The 24313-nt window shown below is 36.1% G+C and overlaps 1 protein-coding gene across 7 annotated transcripts in view; it reads right to left on the bottom strand.

Annotated features, from left to right (window-relative positions):
- YEATS2 (YEATS domain containing 2) overlaps positions 1-24313 on the bottom strand; it is a 107421-nt gene that overhangs the window by 55640 nt on the left and 27468 nt on the right. For all 7 annotated transcript variants that reach the window (XR_011074290.1, XM_068546319.1, XM_068546324.1 and 4 more), the window contains exons 3-7: positions 19502-19599; positions 18891-18983; positions 14237-14482; positions 12535-12650; positions 1698-1859 (exon numbers count right to left, since the gene is read on the bottom strand). Coding sequence is in view for 6 of the 7 variants with exons in the window: in XM_068546319.1 (XP_068402420.1) it covers positions 1698-1859; positions 12535-12650; positions 14237-14482; positions 18891-18983; positions 19502-19599 (715 nt within the window). In the remaining variant the exon portion in view is untranslated. The remainder of the gene's footprint in view (positions 1-1697; positions 1860-12534; positions 12651-14236; positions 14483-18890; positions 18984-19501; positions 19600-24313) is intronic.

The raw sequence follows: 24313 nt of genomic DNA, 5'->3' as shown, positions 1-24313 counted from the left end.
GTATATTAAAGGACAGATCAGCTGATAACTGATAAATGCATAACTATCCATATGAAGAAGATAAATGTTCTGTATTAGCTACAAAAATATCTCATTTCCAGGTATTTGACTTTCTGACCAACATCTCCTATCTTCCAACTCCATTCCTTTGACCCCCACAGAGATTTCCATTTCTTGCCCACACCAGTTTGCACTACCCATCACTGCTCTTATGTAATCTCCTTCTCTCCTTACTCAGCTTAGATTCTATGGTATATCACTACCATAACCTTATTATTAAAGTGAGGTTATCAATGAACTGGGAGACCAGGGTTTTGGACGAATTGTCTATCTGCATGTCAAAGCCCTTAAGAATGAGGGCAAAAGTACTGCTAGAGGGACTTCCCTGATGGCGCAGTGCTTAAGAATCCGCCTGTCAATGCAGGGGACACGGGTTCGAGCCCAGGTCCAGGAAGATCCCACATGCCACGGAGCAGCTAAGCCCGTGCGCCACAACTACTGAGCCTGCACTCTAGAGTCCACGAGCCACAACTACTGAAGCCCACGTGCCACAACTACTGAAGCCCATGCGTCTAGAGCCCGTGCTCCACAACAAGAGAAGCCACCGCAATGAGAAGCCTGCGAACCGCAATGAAGAGTAGCCCCACTCACCACAACTAGAGAAAGCCTGTGAGCAGCAATGAAGACCCAACGCAGACAAAAATAAATAAAATAAATGTTAAAAAGAAAAAAGAGCACTGCTAGACAAAATCAGTACACCAGGTGCTAAAACTGTTTTTGAAAGAGAGGATTGACTGGGAAATCAGTAGATGCCTGCGACAAGGAAGAGCAACAGATCTTACGAAGCTTCAAAGGAGCTGAGATTTTTAGAGAGAAGAAGGGAAAAGGTGGTCTAGAAGCCACAAATATGAGCAAGAAAGACATGCACCCCATTTTTAGACCCAATGGTACATGCTGTGTGAGAGAAAAAACAGCTGCCACTTGAAAGTTTTCTTGGGAGAAGTGGTGTTCTCAGGAGATAGCCATGTTTTACTTAAGAGTCAGGAGTGGAGGGAATGTTCTGACGAAAGCTGAGGATACAGGAGATTTCACTGATAAAGACCCACAACCACTTCTACAATACATTCATATAATGAATATATATGTGATACGTAACATCACATAAAGATGTAAAGAATACACCTAAATGAAACAAATTTCAGAACAATATATATATTATCATTCCATCTTTGTGAAATAATAATGACAACAAAGAACCCCAACAACTATACTAGGTTTATATATACAGGAAAAATATCATTAAGGGTTACTTCTGAGAAGGTGAGATCATGGAGAACTTTCAACATTAAATATTTCTGTAATTTCAGAAACCTTTATTTAATTCTATTATATTTTGATAATCATAAAAAACAGTAACATTGTATCTGTATAAACAAGTTAAGCTACTTCCAGAGGAGAGCAGAATCAGCTAATATAATTCATATGGTAACAACCTAACAGAAGGGGATGGTACCTGTTCAGTGAGACAGAAATCTGCAAGAGGGAACCACAGCTAAAACTATACTGTGACTAAAAGCCGAAGTGGAGTAAATTATTAATAACACAAGAATTTCAAGGGAGTGTTCTCAAGTTAAATCACTTTCCTTCCACTTCAGTAAATCTGTACTTCTCAGGTTTAATAACTCAAGTGTGCTCACCTAACTTCCACAAGGTCATTTGGTTTATAGCTGGGATGAAGAAAGAACCAAACTTTCTTGACAAAATGATTAATGCTGGGTTCTCTACGAGACCCTCGGACATATACCATCCACTTGTGGGTTGACTGGTCGTTTTCTTCTCTCTTATCAGGAGGTATGTACCTAGAGTAGAGAAAAAAAAAAAACGACTCGAATTCTTTTTTCCTAACAAACCAATTAACTATTACTTAAAACAAGATTAAAAATCAATTACAAGAAGAAAATGGGAAAATTTACACATATGTGAAGATTAAGCAACATGCTACTTACCAACAAATAGGTGAAAAAAAAATCAAAAGAGAAATCAAAAAATATCTTGAGACAACTGAAAATGGAAATAGAGCACACCAAAACCTAAGTGATGCAGCAAAAACAGTTCTAAGAAAGAAGTTTACAGTGATAAATGCCTACATTAAGAAAAAAGAAAGACCTCATATACACAATCTAACTTTACACCATAAGGGACTAGAAAGAAAAAAACAAACTAAGCCCAAAGTTAGTAGAAGGAAGGAAATTATCAAGATCAGAGTGGAAATAAATTGAGACTAAAAACACAGTAGAAAAGATCAAAGAAACTAACAGCTGGTTTTTTGAAAAGATAAATAGACAAAAACCTTTACCCAGACTTACCAAGAAAGCGGCGGGGGTCGGGGGGGGGACACAACGGACTCAAATAAATAGAATTATAAATGAAAGAGGAGATGTTACAACTCATACTACACAAATACAAAGGATCATAAGAGACGGAGAACAATTACACACCAACGAACCGGACAACTTAGAAGTAGTGAATAAATCCTAAAAATATACAGCTTACCCAGACTGAATCGTGCAGAAATAGAAAATCTGAACAGAACAATTACTAGTAAGGAGATTGAATTAGTAAAAACCTCCCAAAAAAGTTCATTCCAGGACCAGATGGCTTTAAAGGGTGAATTCTACCAAACATTTAAAGAATTGGTACCAATCCTCAATCTCTTCCAAAAAACAGAAAAGGACAACAAACTCATTTAACAAAGCCAAAATTACCCTGATACCAAAGCCAAATAAGGATACTACAAGAAAATTACAAGCCAGTATCCCTGATAAAAGTAGATGCAAAATTCTTCAACAGAACATTAGCAAACAGAATTCAACAGTACATTGACACATTACCGACCAGAGAGGTATTAATGCGTCTTTTGTTAACCGAACGTTATTGACTGGAGACATATCAATACAGAGTGATACAATTAACATCACCGTGCAAAGCTGTTAGAGCTTAAAATTGATCAAGGGTTCATTATACAACTTATGACTGTCATTATCATTCACATTTTGCTCTGTTAGGTTTCTGTCCCAATCCTGTGTATATTATAAATGCAAGTTTATTACCATAAAATTTTCAAAAATGACGCATCACAAAATTTTGAGTGAAGAAGAATTTTTCGGTGAATTTTATACAGATACTTTCTCTGACTGTCCCAGCGGCATATACACTAGTGCCTCAGAAGATGACAGTTCTTCAGAATATAGTTCTGATTCAGACGCTGTGAATATTAGACCAACAAAAAGACAAAAAACCTTAGTGATTGATTCTGATACGGAAAGTGAAAATGAAACTCACGGTGCTGGAGAATGCTCCTTTGCTTCTACGGAAGAGTGGATTGAAGACAACACTTCACGAAAATTAGAAGACTTTACAGGTGTATCAGGTGTAACTACTGAATGTAATAACCCGCAAAGTGTTAGTGAAATAACAGAATTAATTTTTGGTAACGACTTTTTCAAGTTGGTCGCTTCTCAAACAAACCTGTATTACCAACAGAATGAAAAATCATATAAAAAGTATGGTAAGGCTTTAAAATGGACTGATGTAACCAATAGTGACATGAAGAAGTTTCTTGGATTAATAATTTTGATGGGACAAATAAGAAAGTCACACTGGAAAGAATACTGGTTGACTGATCCCGAAACACCAATCTTTCCAAAGATTATGACGAGAAGGTTCGAACAAATAATGGTATTTCTTCACTTTACCGATAACTCAGAAACTCCACTGCCTATAGACAGAATTTCAAAAGTTAAACCTCTTTTGGATTATTTTCTACCAAAATTTCAATCGACCTATATACCCAAACAAGAGCTATCACTTGAGGAGGCAATGATAAAGTGGAGGGGACAACTCAGATTCAAAACCTATAATCCCAGAAAACTTACAAAATATGGAATTTTGGTCAGGATGGTGAGTGCAAGTGAAACCGGATATATATGCAACTTTGAGATTTACATGGGTGAAGGAAAGAAACTGCAAGAAACAATATTATCGGTCCTACAACCTTATCTTGGTTCATGGCACCATAGTTACCAAGACAATTATTACAACAGTGTGTCCACATCTGAAATACTGTTGAAAAATAAAACCAGAGTTTGTGGGACTATAAGAGAGAATCGTGGTCTACCAAACCAATTAAAGGAGAAATCTAAAAATCTACAGAGGGGAGAAATGACATTCTTATGGAAGGGAGAAGTGACTCTTCTTATATGGAAAGACAAGAGGCTAATCCGCATGGTGACAACTATTCATGACACCTCCATAGCAACTACAGGAAAAGAAGACAGAGGACTGGCCATCAGATAACTAAGCCCACCTGTATATTAGAGTATAATAAATACATGAAAGGAGTTGATTGATCCAAACAATATCTGGCAAACTTCAATATCCTCCGGAGAACTCGAAAATGGTATAAGAAAGTAGGTTTCTATTTGAGTAATTGCAGTTTTATTCAATGCGTTTAAAATTTATTGCAGCCTTAATGCACAGAATAAAATGACTTACAAGTAATTTTTGTTAGCAGTAGCTAGAAAATGGGGAACTGACCATTCTGGTGAATATAGCGGCAGTCCCACACCTGGTCCTTCTTGTGGTGTTTCTAGAACAATGCGCCACAAAGATCCACATTGTCAACTATCAGGTAAAATAAAAGAATACATTCGAGAGGAAATAATACCCACAGGACCAAAAACAAATGCCACCAGAAAGTGTAGAGCCTCCTATTCCAGGGGAAAGTGCACTGAAACATGGTATATTTGTAATAGATACTCTGTTCCCCTGCACAGAGGTGCCTGCTATACTGCCTATCACACTCTAACAAAATATTAGAATGCTTTAGTAAGACATGTACAAAGTTTCAAATAAATACATTAAGTGCAAAAAACGTTGTTGATATTTACTCTAACGCAGGTGTTTCAATATTCACTTACATAACAAACCATCGGCCACAGGTGTTAGTTTCTGCAAAAATCCCCCGGTCAATAATGTGTTAAAAGTATCAACAACATGGTCAAGTGGGATTTATTCCAGGCATGCAATGATGGTTTGACATACACATATCAACCAATGCAACACACCACATTAATGAAATGAAGGCTAAAAATCATATGATCATCTCAATAGATGCAGAAAAAGCATTTGACAAAATTCGATACCCATTCATGATAAAAACTCTCAACAAACTGGGTATAGAGGAAGCATAACTCAACATAATAAAGGTCACATATGACAAGCCTACAGCTAACATCGTACTCAATGGTGAACGCTGGAAGCTTTTCCTCTAAGATCAGGAACAAGACAAGGATGTCCACTCTTGCCATGTCTTTCTACACAGTACTGTTAAGTCCCAGCCAGAGCAATTAGACAAGAAAAAGAAATAAAAGGCATCCAAACTGGAAAGGAAGAAGTAAAATGGTCTCTATTTGCACACAACATAATATCATATATAGAAAACCCTAAAGATTCCACCACAAAACTGTTAAAACTAATAAGTGAATTCAGTAAAGTTACAGGATATAAAATCAACATAAAAAATCAGTTGTGTTTCTATACACTAACAACAAACTATCAGAAAGAGAAATTAAGACAATAACTTCATTTACAACAGCATCAAATACAACATCCTTAGCAATAAATTTAACCAAAGAGGTAAAAGACCTGTACACTGAAAACTATAAGACAATGATGAAAGAAACTGAACAAGGCACAAATAAATATATATTCTGTGCTCATGAATTGGAAGAATTAATAGTTAAGATGTTCATACTATCCAAAGCAATTTAGATTCAATGCAATCCCTATCAAAATTCCAATGGCATTTTCCACAGAAATAGAAAAACAATCCTAAAATCTCTATGGAACCAGAGAAGATTCTGAATAGCCAGATCAATCTTGAGAAAGAAGAACAAAGCTGTAGGCATCATCACACTTCCTGATTTCAAACTATATTACAAGGCTGCAGTAATCAAAACAGTGTTGTTCTGGCATAAAAACACATAAATCAATGAAACAGAATAGAGAGGCCAGAAATAAACCCACACTTACTGGTCAATTAATTTCCGACAAAGGAGATAAGATATACAATGGGGGAAGGATAGTTTCTTCAATAAATGGTATTGGGAAAACTGTAAAGCCATGTGCAAAAGAATGAAACTGAACCTCTATCCACACCATACACAAAAATAAACTCAAAATGGATTAACAAGTTAAATTTAAGACCTGAAACCATAAAACTCCTAAAAGAAAGTATAAGGGGTAAGCTTTTTGATATTGGTCTGGGCAATGATTTTTTGGATTTGACACCAAAAACAGAGGCAACAAAAGCAAAAATAAACAAGTGGAACTACAACAAACTAAAAAGCTTTTGCACAGGATAGGAAACCACCAACAAAATGAAAAGGCAACCTATGGAATGGGAAAAAATATTTGCAAATCATACACCTGATAAAGGGTTAATATTCAAAACATATGAGGAACTCATATAATAGAAAAAACAAAACAAAAACCTGACTCAGAAATAGGCAGAGGAAGTAAATAAATATTTTTCCAAGGAAGACATACAAATGGTCAAAAGGTACATGAAAAGGTGATCAACATCACTAATCATCAGGCAAATGCAAATCAAAACCACAATGAATTATCATCTCACATCTGAGATGATAACTGAGATGAGAATGGCTATCATCAAAAATACAAGAGATAACAAGTGTTGGTGAGAATATGGAGAAAAGGGAACCCTTATGCACTGTTGGTGGGAATGTAAATGCAGCCACTATGGAAAACAGTATGGAGGGTCCACAAAAAATTAAAAACTACCCCATTTCTGTGTATATAGGCAAAGACAATAAAAAAGGATATCAAAGAGATATCTGTACTCCTATGTTCACTGCAGCATTATTTACAATAGCTAAGACAAGGAAATAAGTGTCTGTCAAGAGATGAATGGATATACACTATAAAGCTACAGTTATCAAAACAGTATGGTACTGACATAAAAACAGACACATAGATTAACAGAACAGAACAGAGAGCCCAGAAACAAACCCACACTTATTGGTCCATTAACCTACAACAAAGGAGGCAAGAACATAAAATGGGTAAAAAATAGCATCTTCAATAAATGGTGTTCGGAAAACTAGACAGCAACATGCAAAAGAATCAAACTGGACTACTTTCTCAAACCATATACAAAAATAAACTCAAAATGGATTAAAGACTTAAATATAAGACCTGAAACCATAAAAATCCTAGAAAAAAACATAGGCAGTATGCTCTTTGACATTAGTCTTAGCAATATCTTTTTGAATATGTCTTCTCAGGCAAGAGCAACAAAAGCCAAAATAAACAAATGGGACCACATTAAACTAAAAAGCTTTTACACATTGACGGAAACTATGAACAAAACAAATAAGCAGCCTACTAAATGGGAGAAGATATTTGCAAATGACATATCTGTGATAAGGGGTTAATATCCAAAATATACCAAGAACTCATAGAACTCAACATCAAAAAAACAAACAACCCGATTAAAAAATGGGCAGAGGACCTGAATAGACATTTTTCCAAAGAAGACATAGAGATGGTCAATAGACACATGAAATGATGCTCAACATCACTAATCATCAGGGAAATTCAAATCAAAACCACAATGAGATATCACCTCACACCTGTCAGAATGGCTATCATGATCCAGCAGCTCCACTTCTGGATATTCCAAATATGTGCAAAACACTAATTCAAAAAGATAAATATACCCCTACGTTCACTGCAGCATTATTTACAATAGCCAAGATACGAAAGCAACCTAAGCATACATCAACAGTTGAATGGAATCAAGATGCGGTATATACATACAATAGAATATTATTCAGCTATAAAAAAGAATGAAATCTCGCCATTTGTGACAATATGGATGCACCTAGAGGGTATTATGCTAAGTGAAATAAGTCAGAGAAAAACAAACACTATGATTTCACTTTTATGTGGAATCTAAACAAAACTAACATAACAAAACAGAAACAGATTGATACAGAGAATAAACTGCTGTTTGCCAGAGGGGAGAGGGTTGGTGGATGAAGGAAATAGATGAGGGAGATAAAGAGACATAAACTTCCAGTTATAAAATAAATAAGTCATGTAATATACAGATGATGTACAGCTATGGTGACAGATGGTAACTAGACTTATCGTGGTGATCCTTTTGCAATGTATAAAAATATCAAATCACTATGTTGCATACCTAAAACTAATATAATGTTGTTAGGTCAATTATACTTCAATTTAAAAAAATGTTTTAAAAGGGATGGATAAAGATATGACCACATACACACACCACACACACACACACACACACACACACACACACACACACACACACACGGGAATATTCAGTTCTGAGAAAAAAGGTAAATCCTGCCATTTGTGACAAAATGGATGGAGCTTGAGGGCATTATGCTAAGTGACATAAGTCAGACAGAGAAAGACAAATACTGCTTGGTATCACTTTGATGCGGAATCTAAAAAAAAGTCAAACTCACAGAAGTAGAGTAGAAAAATGGTTGCCAGGGGATAAGGGTGGGAGAAACTTTTCAATTTAAAAAACCCTTAAAATTCATTCAATATTTAACAGCTATATCAGCTAACCAAAGTGAATCTTTGCAGTTAACCCTTTTCTTTTAAACTTTTTTTTTGGCCTAAGGGGCATTCCCTTGAAGTTTGTTTTGTTTTCTGCTTATCACCATGCAATTAAAAAAAATCAATCTTGCTTTTCCTGCTAAGTGGGTATATTAGGTAGAAATAAACTGGCATACTTTATTCCTGGGTTAGGAAACCTCTAGCCTTTGGGTTGATTTCATTCAGGTTTCAAAGTGCTAGAACTTTGAACTCTTCTGTTTACTACTCATTGCTGCCAGGAAGGATGCAACTGGTCTCTTGCCTTTTAAAAGCCAAAACAAGCCATTCCCTTAAGTCCTGACCATGGTAAAACTAGAATCCTTAGCCCTCCCTTTTGAGGCTCTGTCTTTATTTCACAAGGCCCCCTTATTACATTTTGTTGTAAAATACGGTCATGGACTTCTTTACATTCATCTATGTCTATGGTTATCCTTAGCAATGCAGTGGGCCAAGTTGCCTAACCTAGTTTTTCTTTAGGAGTATTCATGTCCCATCTTGACCCTTTGGTTTTTCACAAATAAAAGCCACCTGTGAATTTCCTGAACGCTACTGGGATTTTAATCAGAATATTTACATATCAACTTAGGGAGAAGTGGTATCTTTTACAATATTGAGCCTTCCTATCCCGAACATGGTATACTGATCTAATTATTGATTGATTGATTGATCACGCCCTGTGGTGTGTGGGATCCTAGTTCCCCGACCAGGAATTGAACCTGTGCCCCCTGCATTGAGAACATGGAGTCTTAACCACTGGACCACCAGAGAAGTTCCTAATTACTTAGTTCTTTCATGTGTTTTAATAAAATTTTATTCATTTTCATGAAAAGCTAGCATATCTTTTGTTTGATTTATTATGTTGTATTTTTTATTGCTATAGTAAATGCATCTTTTTAGAACTGTTTTCTAAGTCTGTCATACAGAAACACAATCAACTTCTGTGTATTGATACTGTAATTCAATAGTCTTGCCAAGCTCTCTTAGTAACTCTAAAACTATGAAAAATCGTTTTAGATTTTTCTGTGTAGACAATTATATCATCTATTAATAACAACACTTTGTTTCTTCTTTTCTAATCCTCATATTTATTAATGTATTATGACTCTACTAGTATCTCCAAGTGCACTGGTGAATAGGAGTAGTAATACTGAGCATCTCTTGTCTTGTTCTGAACCTAAAGGGGAAGGCGTTTAATTGTTTACCATTGAGTATGATATTTGCTGAAGGTTTTTTGAGATATCCTTTATCTGATTAACTAAATTCCAAGTCTGCCATGAGGATTCACCACAAATAGACTTTGAATTTTGTCAAATGTTTCTGCATCTTCTGAGGTGGTCACGTTTTATGTCCTTTATTATATTTATTAATTTCTAATGTTAATCCAAACTTGCATTTCCTGGTCATGAACTACTATCATTTCTATAGTTACTGACTTCAGTTTGCTAACGATTTTGTTCAGCACTTTTGCCTCTATATTTATAAGTGTCAATGTCCTATAATTTTCCTTTTCTTATGAACTCCCTGTTTGGCTTTGCTAACAAACTTATGCTATCTTCATAATGTAAATTGACAAATGTTCTCTTTTTCCCCATAAGGTTTTCTACACAATTGGAATTAGCTGTTCACTCAGCCTTTAAAGCAATCTAAGCCTCATGGTTTAATTTGGTTTTGTGAAGAAAATGTTTTAAAAATCAATAATTAAACTTAGTAGTTCTAAAACTATTCAAGGTTTTCCCTTTTTTGAGTCATTTTAAGTTGTGTTTTTCTAGGAATTCTCCATTTCATCTAAATTTTCAAATGCATTAGCATAAAGATGTTATTTTATCTCAGTATAACTATTTCTTTTCATTAAATCCATATGCATTTTTTATGATTGTTGATACATTTAGATTTATTGCTACTAAATTATTTTATACTATTTGTCTTTTTCTTTTTTTCTTCTTTTCCACATCCCTTCTCCTGCTCCTGCTTGCCTTCCTTTGGAATCAGGGGGGTTTTCCCCTTTTTTTCATTCAATTCTCCTCACACCTTACTACATTTTTCTTTTTGGCTACATTGGGTCTTCATTGCTGCACACGGGCTTTCTCTAGCTGCGCAAGCAGGAGCTACTCTTCGTTGCGGTGCGCGGGCTTCTCATTGTGGTGGCTTCTCCTGTTGTGGAGCACGCGCTCTAGGCGCACGGGGTTCAGTAGTTGCAGCACGCGGGCTTCAGTAGTTGTGGCAGGCGGGCTCAGTAGTTGTGGCTTGCGGGCGGCTCACGGGCTCTAGAGCACAGGCTCTGTAGTTGTGGCGCACAATATGTGGGATCTTCCCGGACCAGGGCTCGAACCCCCGTCCCCTGATTTGGCAGGCAGATTCTTAACCACTGCACCACCGGGGAAGTCCAACCCCTTACTACTTTTAGAGTTTAAATCTCTATATGTCTGTTCTTTTCGTTGTTATCTTAGATATTCTAACGAGCACTCTTAACAACGTCCAAAGTAAATCGATATTTTTATCCTCTTTCAGAACAAACAAGGACTTTACAATTCTCATGTCAATCATTCCTCTCTACTTAAAATCCACAGTTAACCAGTATTTTAAGTTCCAGCTGGTCTTAAACCCCAAAACCTACAAATCAGACATAATTGTTTGACAATGTCAATAACTGTTTCTCCCCCAATCCTCTGGTGGCCTGGTGAGTCTACATGAATTTCTAGTTTTGGCCTTTTCTGGGCTGACCTGTCTTGTACTATAGTTGAGACCTCAACACTTCATATTAGTCCCCTTAGCTGAATGCATGCTAACTCTAAAATAATCCATGAAACAGAAACCTAATTGCCTTAGTCATATTTCATGCTTCTATTTAAATACTACGACACAGACCATTGAGAATCTTTGTTTTTATTATCCTGAGATTTTTAATGTACTTCTTATTTGTTATCAGTGGTCCATTAACTGGGACTTGGAAGACTCCCCCAAGATCTGATTCCCCCTCCCCAGATATTTACTTTAATTCTGAATCCTTTATTTTCAGTAATTGAATCCAATTACAGTTTTCATAAATATACTGATTCATTCATCAGTCAAATATTTACTGAACACCAACTACTGCAAGATACAAAAACAAACAAGATACACTGTCTACCCAAAAGAGATTCAGTCTGATTTGAAAAAATATATGAAAATAGGAAATAACTATATAATATGATAAAAATGACAAGAGAGCATAGAGGAAATATGCCTAGTGAGGAGAAGGGCAAATAAGGCTTTGTGAGGAAATAACATTCTTATGCTGTTTGAAGATTTATGACGTCTTTATCCATTCCTAGATACTCGGCAAAAATGGTGATGCTTCCATAAGACAGCATGAGATCATACTGTTAAAGAGATAGCCCTTTAGCTTGAAGGAATTCTGTCTTCAAGACTTGCTCTACAACCTTTTGTTATAAATTTAAAACATTTCAATTTGGGCAACCAAATAAACATTTTTAGGAATTAGGAAAGGCCGCTAAGGATAGAACTAGGCCAGAAGAAGTCAAAAGTTCCTCCAAAGTTATCCACACTTACATGCCTCATAAAACACACCATTTGCATAAACGTTCACGTCTACAAAATTTTTACCAAGCACAATTTTATCCTACGTCAAAGATTAGCAGACACACTGAAGCAGTCTCAAGTCTCTGGACTTTCATTCACTTTTAAAACAACTAAGCGTTTGGGAAAAAGAATCCTTGAGGCCTATACTTACTGTAATACTATGATAATAAGAGTATGCCAGAGTATTACCAAAAATGGATGACTGAAAATGAGACAATTCAACTGAATACTCACTTGGACACATTGCCCACTACTATTGTTTTCTTTACAAAAAGTCGTGAAGTCTCATCTCCTGTAAGATCAGTATTCCTCTGCTCTGTTTTATGGGAGCCAGTAATACCAGAAGTGTCCTAGAAAAAATCATAATCAAGTTTCATTTTCAATTTAGACAATTTTCAATAGGCAGAAACCACAAAATCATAAAAGGTATGAATGGACTAACTCAATTTTTTTTAAATTACAAAATTCTCTGGCTTTGTAGCTGCTCTCAGAGCATGAAAGAATAATTTTACTATAATTTTTGCATTAGTTTATAGAAAAAGTTTGTACACTGTAATTCCACATATGTGTGTGTGTTTGTAACAGTCATAAACAGCTGCTTTGTATATGCAAATAGGATGTGGAAGGATACACAAGAAACTACTACAACAGTTACCTCTGGGAAATGGAAATGGGGAAAGGGGTCAACGGAATTTACTTTCTTTTCAATCTTCTGTACTATTACAAATTTTTCAATAAGAAGTAACATAAACATAATGGTTAATTTAAAGTTTGACTATGGATATAGACAGCCAGTGTTTAAGCCTTGGCCCTTACATTTACTAGATGTGTCATCTTGGGTAATTACTTAACTTTTCTGTCTCTATTTCCTCATCTATAAAATAAGGATGATAATATTATCTATCTCAGATGACGGTTTTGTACAGTTTTTAGAAAAATGCTTGGTACACAGTAAACACTAAATATCTGTTCCATAAACATGAGCATGCATATTACATAAAAGATAGTAGGTTTCTGAATCCTATGACTAGTGTGACCTAAATTCATTTTAATTAAAAAAAGAAAAACATATGCAGTATTTCCCCAGAAAGTATACTAGAAGGAGACAACTAAATCCAAACACTAAGAGTTCTGATTTTGGGTGGTGGCATTATGAATGACTTTTCTACTCTCTCTTACTTTTCTGTAGTTTAAAATTTTTAAAAATGAACATATATGAATTTGTAATCAGAAACATTTTTTAATTTTATCAAAATAATCAAATCTTTGATGTCTGAGTATCTGGAAAGCAGCCTGGGAATTTCCTCTATCACAGAACATCTGGCTGAGAAAAACCACTGGTCTTATCCAGTAAGGATTCTAGAGCCAGGTATTACACCAAGAAGTTCAGAGCAGCTTGAGATGGGAATTCAAATTACAAACTGACAGGATCAAAGAGCAATAAGCAGTTTTCAATTCTACTTATTGTTTTTCAAATTTCCTCCAGTTATTAAAGCATCTTAGAACATAAAGTTTCAAAGAGGAAACTGATGAAGAGCCACTGCTCTTGAGAGAATAAACATGATAGAGTGGAAAGACCTTGGGCAAGGTCACAGTACTGCCAACTCCTCAAAATTTCTTTCATATCTACATGAATGGCATCTAGGAGTTGTGCGGTACACAGGAGCCTTGAATTGTAAAATCAAAAAGACACAGGTTTGATTCTCAGTTCTGATACTGTGGACAAATATAAAAAGACAAAAGTTTAATTCTCAGTTCTGATACCTGTGAACAAATATAACTTAAATCTCATAGAGACGCAGTTTCCCCATCTCTAAAAGGGCTATAATTAACTTATATCCTATGGTTCCTATGAAGGTTAAATGAATAATATGTGCATTCTTAATAAATACTGGTTCCCTTCTCTTTCAGCTCCCTCCCATCCATCCAACTATACCCTTCCAGTATTTCGGCTTGGTCTCTGCTCTGTGTTGCTTGAGAGTCTTTCCTCTATGTCCAAATTGCTGTTAGTGTCTTTATCAGATAAGAAGTCATTGTGTTGAGATAAAGAATCACTTTCTGAATGATTGGCTGATGGTGTTTCTGATCTCTGATTGGCAGGAGATGATGACCTAGATGGTGATTCCAAAAATTTCTTGACAGCAGGATGATTAAAAACCATTGTATCACATGTCTTTGATCCCTGCAAAAATGAGGGTAAGCAAAACAAACTTTTAATCATATCCAACAAAAGTAGGCAAAAGTTTGATCTTTCCAAAAACGCTTATCTATTTCCAATCATGCTTAAAATCCTTCAGAATCACCCCACTCCCATAAAATGAAGTCCAAACTCCTTAATGTGGTCCAAATCAACAAAACAAAAACTAGAGAATGATAAATAATTATGCAAAGGTCCTAACAATAAAAGCTAAAGATGCAAGTCCTCAGAAGGTAAATGAAAAGTAAAGATAAATATATAGGGACTTCCCTGGTGGCACAGTGGTTAAGAATCCGCCTGCCAATGCAGGGGACATGGGTTCGAGCCCTGGTCCAGGAAGATCCCACATGCCATGGAGCAACTAAGCCCATGCGCCACAACTACTGAGCCTGCGCTCTAGAACCTGTGAGCCACAACTACTGAGCCCATGTGCCACAACTACTGAAGCCCACATGTCTAGAGCCCGTGCTCCACAACAAGAGAAGCCACCGCGATGAGAAGCCCACGCACCACAACTAAGAGTAGCCCCCACTCGCCGCAACTAAAGAAAGCCCACGCAGAGCAACGAAAACCCAACACAGCCAAAAATAAATAAATTAAATTAAAAAATTAAAAAAAATATATATATATAGTAACACATAGAAAGTCAGATTTGACTTAAAAAAAAATAAACGTCACATTGCTTGATACAAATACATCAACTGCTCTAAATAAAACATTCCTGTAAGAAATATAAAGATTTTTAAAAATGTGTATGTAAAATGGCTCCCACGTAGGAATAAAATGTAGCATAGAATGGTTTAAAATGATTAATAATGATATACAGTCTGTCCTCAGTCCAGTACTGAAGCCTGCCTAGGGTATTTTTCTGTGTTTTGTTACTTGCATATAAAATAGTGTGTTGTTATAATGTAGTTACTTCCTAGGAAGCCCAGCTTTAGAAATTGCTTAATTGAAATTAAAAATAATTGTTTTACTAAAAATAGAACTACCATACGACCCAGCAATCCCACTACTGGGCATATACCCTGAGAAAACCATAATTCAAAAAGAGTCATGTACCAAAATGTTCATTGCAGCTCTATTTACAATAGCCAGGACATGGAAGCAACCAAAGTGTCCATCACCGGATGAATGGATAAAGAAGATGTGGCACATATATACAATGGAATATTACTCAGCCATAAAAAGAAATGAAATGGAGGTATTTGTAATGAGGTGGATGGAGTAGAGTCTGTCATACAGAGTGAAGTAAGTCAGAAAGAGAAAAACAAATACAGTATGCTAACACATATATATGGAATCTTAGGGAAAAAAAAAAAAGAAAAAGGTCATGAAGAACCTAGTGGCAAGATGGGAATAAAGACACAGACCTACTAAAGAATGGACTTGAGGATATGGGGAGGGGGAGGGGTGAGATGTGACAGGGTGAGAGAGTGTCATGGACATATATACACTACCAAATGTAAAATAGATAGCTAGTGGGAAGCAGCCGCATAGCACAGGGAGATCAGCTCGGTGCTTTGTGACCACCTAGAGGGGTGGGATAGGGAGGGTGGGAGGGAGGGAGATGCAAGAGGGAAGAGATATGGGAACGTATGTATATGTATAACTGATTCACTTTGTTTTAAAGCAGAAACTAACACACCATTGTAAAGCAATTATACTTCAATAAAGATGTTAAAAAAAATAATAATAATTGTTTTAGCAAGTAAAAGGGAGCCAGAGACCAGTGTTTCAGAGTCAAAGCAACAGAGCTGTTGTACTTCAATAATAAAGGTTTATTTTAGAGCTATAAATGTATTTTGTTAGAGCAAACTAAAAATAATTAATTGGCAGATCCTAAAAGATAAAAATATACCTAAATATCCTTAAATAAATCCCAGTCAGAATATAACAAGATAAAAATCAGTACATTTCTAGACTATCAAATAGCACAGTTCAGCACTGCTAATGGTTTAAAAAAAAAGGCATCAAAACATTAAATGAATAACCAGCTCTTCAGAGTAGCTACAGTCCTATGTCAGGCAGCTGCTAGCTTGCAATGTGCATCTTGTTGAATCTAATAGCAAGCCATATGACAGATGACTTTAGAATCTGCCCTGGGTTAACAGTGTCTCCCAAAAATTCATGTCCACCTAGACCTGTGAATGTGACTATTTGAAAATACAGTCTTTTCAGATGTAATCAAGTTAAGATGATGTCATACTGGATTTGGGTAGGCCTTACTTCAATGACTAGTATTCTTAAAAGAGGGAAAGTTGGATACAGAAAGAAACAGAGAAGACACACAAAGGGAAAAGTCCATGTTAAAGGCAGAAATTGGAGTGATGCAGCTACAAGCCAAGGAATGCCAAGTACTGCTAGCAACCACCGGAAGCTAGGAGAAGACAAGGAAGAATTCTTCCCTAGAGTCTTCAGAGGGAGCATGGCCTAGCCACCAACATACTTGATTTTGGACTGCTAGCCTCTAGAATCATGAGATAATAAATTCCTGTTTTGTTTTGGTTTTTTTTAAAGTCTGGTTCCTTTATTTATTTATTTATTTATTTTAAAAATTTATTTGGTTGCGCAGGGTCTTAGCTGCAGGAGGTGGGCTCCTTAGTTGAGGCTCTCCAGCTCCTTAGTTGCAGCACACGGGCTCCTTAGCTGTGGCTCATGGGCTCCTTAGTTGTGGCATGCGCGAACTCTCAGTTGCATCATGCATGTGGGATATAGTTCCCTGACCAGGGATCGAACCTGGGTCCCCTGCATTGGGAGTGCAGAGTCTTACCCACTGCGTCACCAAGGAAGTCCCAAATTTCTGTTGTTTTAAGCCACCAAGCTTGTGATAATTTGTTATGGTAGCTCGAGCAAAGTAGTTCAGACTCTAAAATGTAATATGGAAACTTCTGCAGTAGAAGAAACAACTATCTACCACCTAAGATTAAACTCAAATAATGCTTCAGATACCTAATACCCTAAAGCTCCACAGGATGACACAAAAGCCTATACATGGCAGGTACCTCTTATCTGTAAAAACCACAGGGAATGATGCAAAGCAGCATGCTACTATGCTCCCTGCAGCCCTTCCACTATTCTCATTGAGCCAGTACTGTCCAAGAGGAGAATTATCTAATTCTAACTGGAAAAAACTTAAGAAAAAACAAAACTTACGCTGAAATTATCAAAACGTCAAACAAGAAGAAATACTTCTGTATCAGTTCAATCTTATCCCCATCCTTTATAATTGAAGCAATCTAGTGGTAATCACATTAACCATGACTAAACTTAGTATCACTAACAGTAGCACAACCTGATACTATGTCTCCTAATGTGATACAATATGAAGTATACAGCATTACCTATGAAGTACTATCTCCAAAAAGACTCAACCTTAATCTAATCAAATCTTTAGACTTGACTCTTATTTTACAGAAAAATAGAAGGAATGAAGGAACAACCCAAGGGGAAAAAAATCCAAAATGTGGGACATTCTACAACATAAATGGCCTGGTCTCTTCAAATAAGTCAATATCACAGGGGAAAAAAAGGTGGGAGAACTGTTCTAGATAAAATGAGACTAGAGAAACAAAACAGCCAAATGTAACCCATGAACCCTGACTGGATCCTGTCCAAAAACAAAAAACAAAAAAAACCCCAACTTTAAAGATATTTGGGGGACAACTGGGAAAATCTGAATATGGACTGATTATCAAATAATATTAGGGACTCATTCTCTTAGGTATTGTGACTACACAGAAGACGATCCTTTAGGATTAAGTATTTAGGGATGAAGTGTCACGATGCTTGGAACTTACTTTTTAATGTTTTAGACAAAAATAAGATAGATAAAGCAAACATGGCAAAATGTTAAAACTGCTGAAGCTAAGTGATGCATAAACAAGTGCTTATTTCACCTTCTCTATATATTTGAAAATTTTCACAAAAAGGGGGAAAAAAATCAGGGCTTCTTGAACAGAGTCAATCTACTGAAACTAACAATTGTCATTCATTAGTAGTAAAAGGTCAGAGAAAAATGAATCGATCTATAATTTATTCCAAAGCCATCCATAATCAAATGAAGAGGAATAAGGCAAGTTAGAACAGGGTCACTCTCATCTTTGTATCTGCAAAGCCTAGCAACAGTGCTAACAATTAGTTACAGAACAATTAAGCAAAAAGAAAAAAATGTTACTTAACGATTATTGACAATGTAGAGAGGTATAATTAAAGGATATGGTTGAACACAATGATAAATTTACGTATATTCCCAGGAAGGCAGGCTAGGCTTCTTGAATTCGAAAGGTCAATATAAGAAATGTTTTGAAGGCAGGGATTTCACATCAAGACTAATTTCTCTTCACACAACAATATGGGTGGCCAGAAATGACTGCATATGAGGAAAACTTACCTCAGAAACTTTCAGAAGTCCTGCAGAAGCATAGTAGTTTGCGACAATGCAGGCACGAAGTTTATCCATCATCCTTCTTGCCTCAATTAGTCGCTAAAATAAATATTAATTACTTTTAAAAATGGAAATGACAGAAGAGATATACAAACAATTCATAAGAAATGTAAATGAACCCAAAGGTTCAACTTCTCTAATAATCAAAGAAAGACAAATAGAAATGACCATTTTCCACCTATCAGATTGGCAAAATATTTAAAAGAATGACAAAATACGATGTTTGCAAGAGTATATAGACGTATTAATATGTATTTGTATGTATATATGCATATTCATTGAGAAATGTCCACAAAGATATTGAGCACAAAAGCAAAGAGGAATTATCTTTTGGGATGGAATTTCAAGTGATTTTTTAATCTTTTTCTGCAATGTCATTTAAAGAAAAAAAAAAAAAGGCGCAGGTCTTTCTTCCCAAAAACGAGAAAGCTCCTTTTAAAAGAACAGCAAAGGGGAAAAATACACCATAATTCCATCTCAACAGATTTTTAAAAATTCATCACACGTAGTTTTTTCAATAGTTCTGTTCCTTTATTTTTAATTTAACATCATTATACCTGGTCAATGACCTCAATTTCATGTTCCTTATTCTTCATTTCAAGTGCAAATTGTTCCTTGATAATAGTCTCAATCTTCTGCACAGCAGCATCTCGAGCTGCACAAAGAACATACAATAATCCAAGGTCTAATTAATCAGTTGCCGCCTTGATTCAACTCAGCAAGCAACAAAAGAAACCCAGGAACAGTAACTCTGAAGTGGAGAAACCTAATGGTCATCACCTTAATCAATAATGAAAAGTTAACATCACCAAATATTCAAGCAAACTGACCTCGCATGTTTTCTGATATGATATACTGACAAGACTCCACCACTCTGTGGCGTTCCTGCTAAAAACGCTGAATCTAATCACAGCGAACATCAGACAAACCTAAATTGAAGGACACTGTATAAAATAACTGGCCTATGCATTCAAATACTAAAGTCAAGAAAGACAAAGAAAAGTTGAGATTAAAAGAGACTAAAGAGATATAACAACTAAATGCATTGTGTGATCCTGGAGAGGGGGAATAGTTATAAAATACTGGGACAACTGGTAAAACTTGAATATGGACAGCAGATTAGATAATGTAATGTAAAATGTTAAAATTTCCTGCTTCTGATAATTGTACTGTGATTACATAAGAAATTTGTCCTTAGGAAATACACAAGTGTTTACAAGTGTCTAATGTATCTTCAGATGATTTTGAAAAAATGATGTGCATATATACCTGCGTGCATACATGCATTTGTGTAGTATGTGTGTGTATGGATTGGGGGTGGGGGAAAAGAATGATAAACCAAATGAGGCAAAATGTAAACAACTGGTGAATTAATCTGGACAAAAGACATACAAATTCTCCTTGCAATTTTTCTGTTTGAAGTCACATCAAAATAAAATTACCAAAAAAGAAAAAGAAACACATGAAGATTCCGAGAGAAATACGTGGTGACTTCTGAAAAACCATAACCCCAAGGAAAAAGAAAGTAAAGAGTTAGCTAGAGGAAGAAGTAGTCTGTGACACAAGAGCAGTTCATAAGAAGGCAGGAAGTTAGGATCTAGCATGCAATTCAGCAGTTTCTGATTACAACTACCTGAAGGAACCAGCAAAGAAAGAATTCAAAAGGAAAGAAAATGTCTCTGAAGGCAATTGACTACTCAGGGTAATATGCAATTCAAAGAGTTAAAAACATCAGATATGAAATGTAGTTTGATTACAAGAGAATAAAAAAAGAAGAGTCGAATGACTGCTTGAAAAACCTGGGATTTTGCATAATGATCCTGTGTTTGTAATATGAAAAAATCACCACCCATGCTTTGGGGTGTAAAAAAAATTGCAGAGAAAATTTGGATCCTTGATCACCCATGTCATTTTCTCCCCGTAAAATATGCCACTAGACTGCCAATTTAAAACTAGTGCTGGCATATGGTCACCTTATTTTTGATAATGGAGGCAAGAATATACAATGGAGAATAAAACAGCCTCTTCAATAAATGGTGCTGGGAAAACTGGACAGCTACACGTAAAAGAATGAAATTAGAACACTCCCTAACACCATACACAAAAATAAACTCAAAATGGATTAAAGACCTAAATGTAAGGCCAGACACTATAAAACTCTTCGAGGAAAATATAGGCAGAACACTCTATGACATAAATCACAGCAAGATTCTTTTTGACCCAGCTCCCAGAGAAATGGAAATAAAAACAAAAATAAACACATGGGACCTAATGAAACTTAAAAGCTTTTGCACAGCAAAGGAAAACATAAACAAGACGAAAAGAGAACCCTCAGAATGGGAGAAAATATTTGCAAATGAAGCAACTTACAAAGGATTAATCTCCAAAATTTACAAGCAGCTCATGCAGCTCAATATCAAAAAAACAAACAACCCAATCCAAGAATGGGCAGAAGACCTAAATAGACATTTCTCCAAAGAAGATATACAGGTTGCCAACAAACACATGAAATGATGCTCAACATCACTAATCATTAGAGAAATGCAAATCAAAACCACCAGGAGGTATCACCTCACACCGGCCAGAATGGCCACCATCAAAAAATCTACAAACAATAAATGCTGGAGAGGGTGTGGAGAAAAGGGAACCCTCTTGCACTGTTGGTGGGAATGTAAATTAATACAGTCACTATGGAGAACAGTATAGTGGTTCCTTAAAAAACTAAAAAGAGAACTACCATATGACCCAGCAATACCACTACTGGGCATATACTCTGAGAAAACCATAATTCAAAAAGAGACATGTACCACAATGTTCACTGCAGGTCTATTTACAATAGTCAGGACATGGAAGCAACCTAAGTGTCCATCGACAGATGAATGGATAAAGAAGATGTGGCACATATATACAATGGAATATTACTCAGCCATAGAAAGAAATGAAATTGAGTTATTTGCAGTGAGGTGGATGGACCTAGAGTCTGTCATACAGAGTGAAGTAAGTCAGAAAGAGAAAAACAAATACCGTATGCTAACACATATATATGGAATCTAAAAAAAAAATGGTTCTGAAGAACCTAGGGGCAGGACAGGTATAAAGACGCAGATGTAGAGAGTGGACTTGAGGACACGGGGAGGGGGGAGGGTAAGCTGGGACGAAGTGAGAGAGTGGCATGGACATATATATACTACCAAATGTAAAATACATAGCTAGTGGGAAGCAGCCGCATAGCACATGGAGATCAGCTCGGGGCTTTGTGACCACCTAGAGGGGTGGGATAGGGAGGGTGGGAGGGAAATGCAAGAGGGAGGAGATATGGGGATATATGTATACGTATAGCTGATTCACTTTGTTATACAGCAGAAACTAACACACCACTGTAAAGCACTTATACTCCAATAAAGATGTTAAATAAATAAATAAATAAAACTAGTGCTGGTATAAGCGTTCTTGTGGATATGCCTGCATTGAAGCAAATGACTAAGCTTTCCTCATATCTGATGAAAAGAGTTTTTTCTAGTATTACTGTATGTATCCTTGTATATATAAACCTTGTATATATTTGGAAACCAGCAGATAATCTTAGGGGAGGCTAAAAGTCAGAGACTGTTATCAATGCAGGCTGTTTTATCATAAGCTTCTCAGAAAAAAGCAATTCTAAATTATCTCTTTCATGAAATAAGGAAAACTAAAGCCAAACAAAATAAAACCATATAAGAAAAGGGAAGCATCCTGGGACTTCCCCGGTGGCGCAGTGGTTAAGAATCCACCTGCCAATGCAGGGGACACAGGTTCAAGCCCTGGTCCAGCAAGATCCCACATGCCACAGAGCAACTGAGCCCATGCACCACAACTACTGAGCCTGCGCTCTAGAGCCCGCGAGCCACAACTACTGAAGCCTGTGTGCCACAACTACTGAAGCCTGCATGCCTAGAGCCCGTGCTGCGCAACAAGAGAAGCCAGTGCAATGAGAAGCCCGCGCGCCATAACAAAGAGTAGCCCCCGCTCACCGCAACTAGAGAAAGCCCGTGTGCAGCGACGAAGACCCAATGCAGCCAAAAATAAATAAATTTATATTTAAAAAAAAAAAAAAGAAAAGGGAAGCATCCTACCAAACCTGCTTTGAGAAAAATTTTGAAGAATAAAAATAAAATCTTTATTAGGAATTAGGTTGAGAATGGACACCAAGAAGAAGAACGGCAAATTGGCACTTAGTAACAAAAAACTGTCCCTGCTTAGGCTACGTATTTGGGAACTTACATTAGATTTAAATTGAAATTACGATGTTTCCTAAAACAGTAAGTTTTCCCTTTTCTTATTTTTATTACAAAAAAGATACGCCATGTGATGCATTTGAATAATGAATTTAAGTTTCATGATACTTTCAATATTTATCTGGCTTGTTATTGAAAGCAAATGACATATCCTTGTAAATAAAATTACAACTGAATGGAGAGAAAAGTTTCAGTGAAATGTTTTTATTGTTTGGAACTGGATTTGATCATTTCCGGTACACAGAGACTTTTGTGGGGTACATATGACTTGACTGCACTTACACAGACAGGAATTTCCTTCACCACTTAACCTTGGGGCTCTGATCTCTGTGGAGCTGCAGCACCTTATCTATGACTTTGAGACCTTCTTCATCTAGCTGTAATAACTTACATAGATTTATTTTTTAAATAAACAGTAATGAATTTTAGCAATATTTTGTATTAGAAACTCAAATATAGCCACTTTTTTTGAGACAGCTTAAAACATTCTGGGTAACTACAGATGATCTGGTCTTCAACTAATTAAATGATCTTGGGCAAGTAATTTAATGCCTGTGAGTCTTAACTAAGCCACCACCAGCTAAGTGCAAAGATCAGTGTTTCCCAAATTTCCATCATTCATATCCCACCTTCAAGTTACCTACCACATCTGAGAACCATGTGAAACATCTAATTAACGCCATTAAATAGTTATTTTTAAAAAGTGTTAGCCCTTGGGGGGAGGGATAAATAAGGAGCTTGGGATGAAATACACCCACTACTATACATAAGATAGATAAACAACAAGGACCTACTGTATAGCACAGGGAACTCTACTCGACATTCTGTGATAATCTATATGAGAAAAGAATCTAAAAAAAGAATGAATATATGTATGTGTATAACTGAATCACTTTGCTGTACACCTGAAACTAACACAACATTTTAAATCAACTATACTCCAATAGAATTAAAATTAAAAAAAAAAAAAGTTAGCCTTATCCTAAGCAGTAGCCATGAAACTGCAAGTCTGATAAGACCATTATCTTTTCTATAGACATTAACACTAACTATTAAAATAAAAAACCTTAATTCATGTACCACCTATAATCATCT

This window comes from Eschrichtius robustus, chromosome 6 (genome assembly GCF_028021215.1).
Source record: "Eschrichtius robustus isolate mEscRob2 chromosome 6, mEscRob2.pri, whole genome shotgun sequence".
NCBI classification, from domain to species: Eukaryota; Metazoa; Chordata; class Mammalia; order Artiodactyla; family Eschrichtiidae; genus Eschrichtius; species Eschrichtius robustus.
This window is presented reverse-complemented; position numbering and strand designations above follow the sequence as displayed.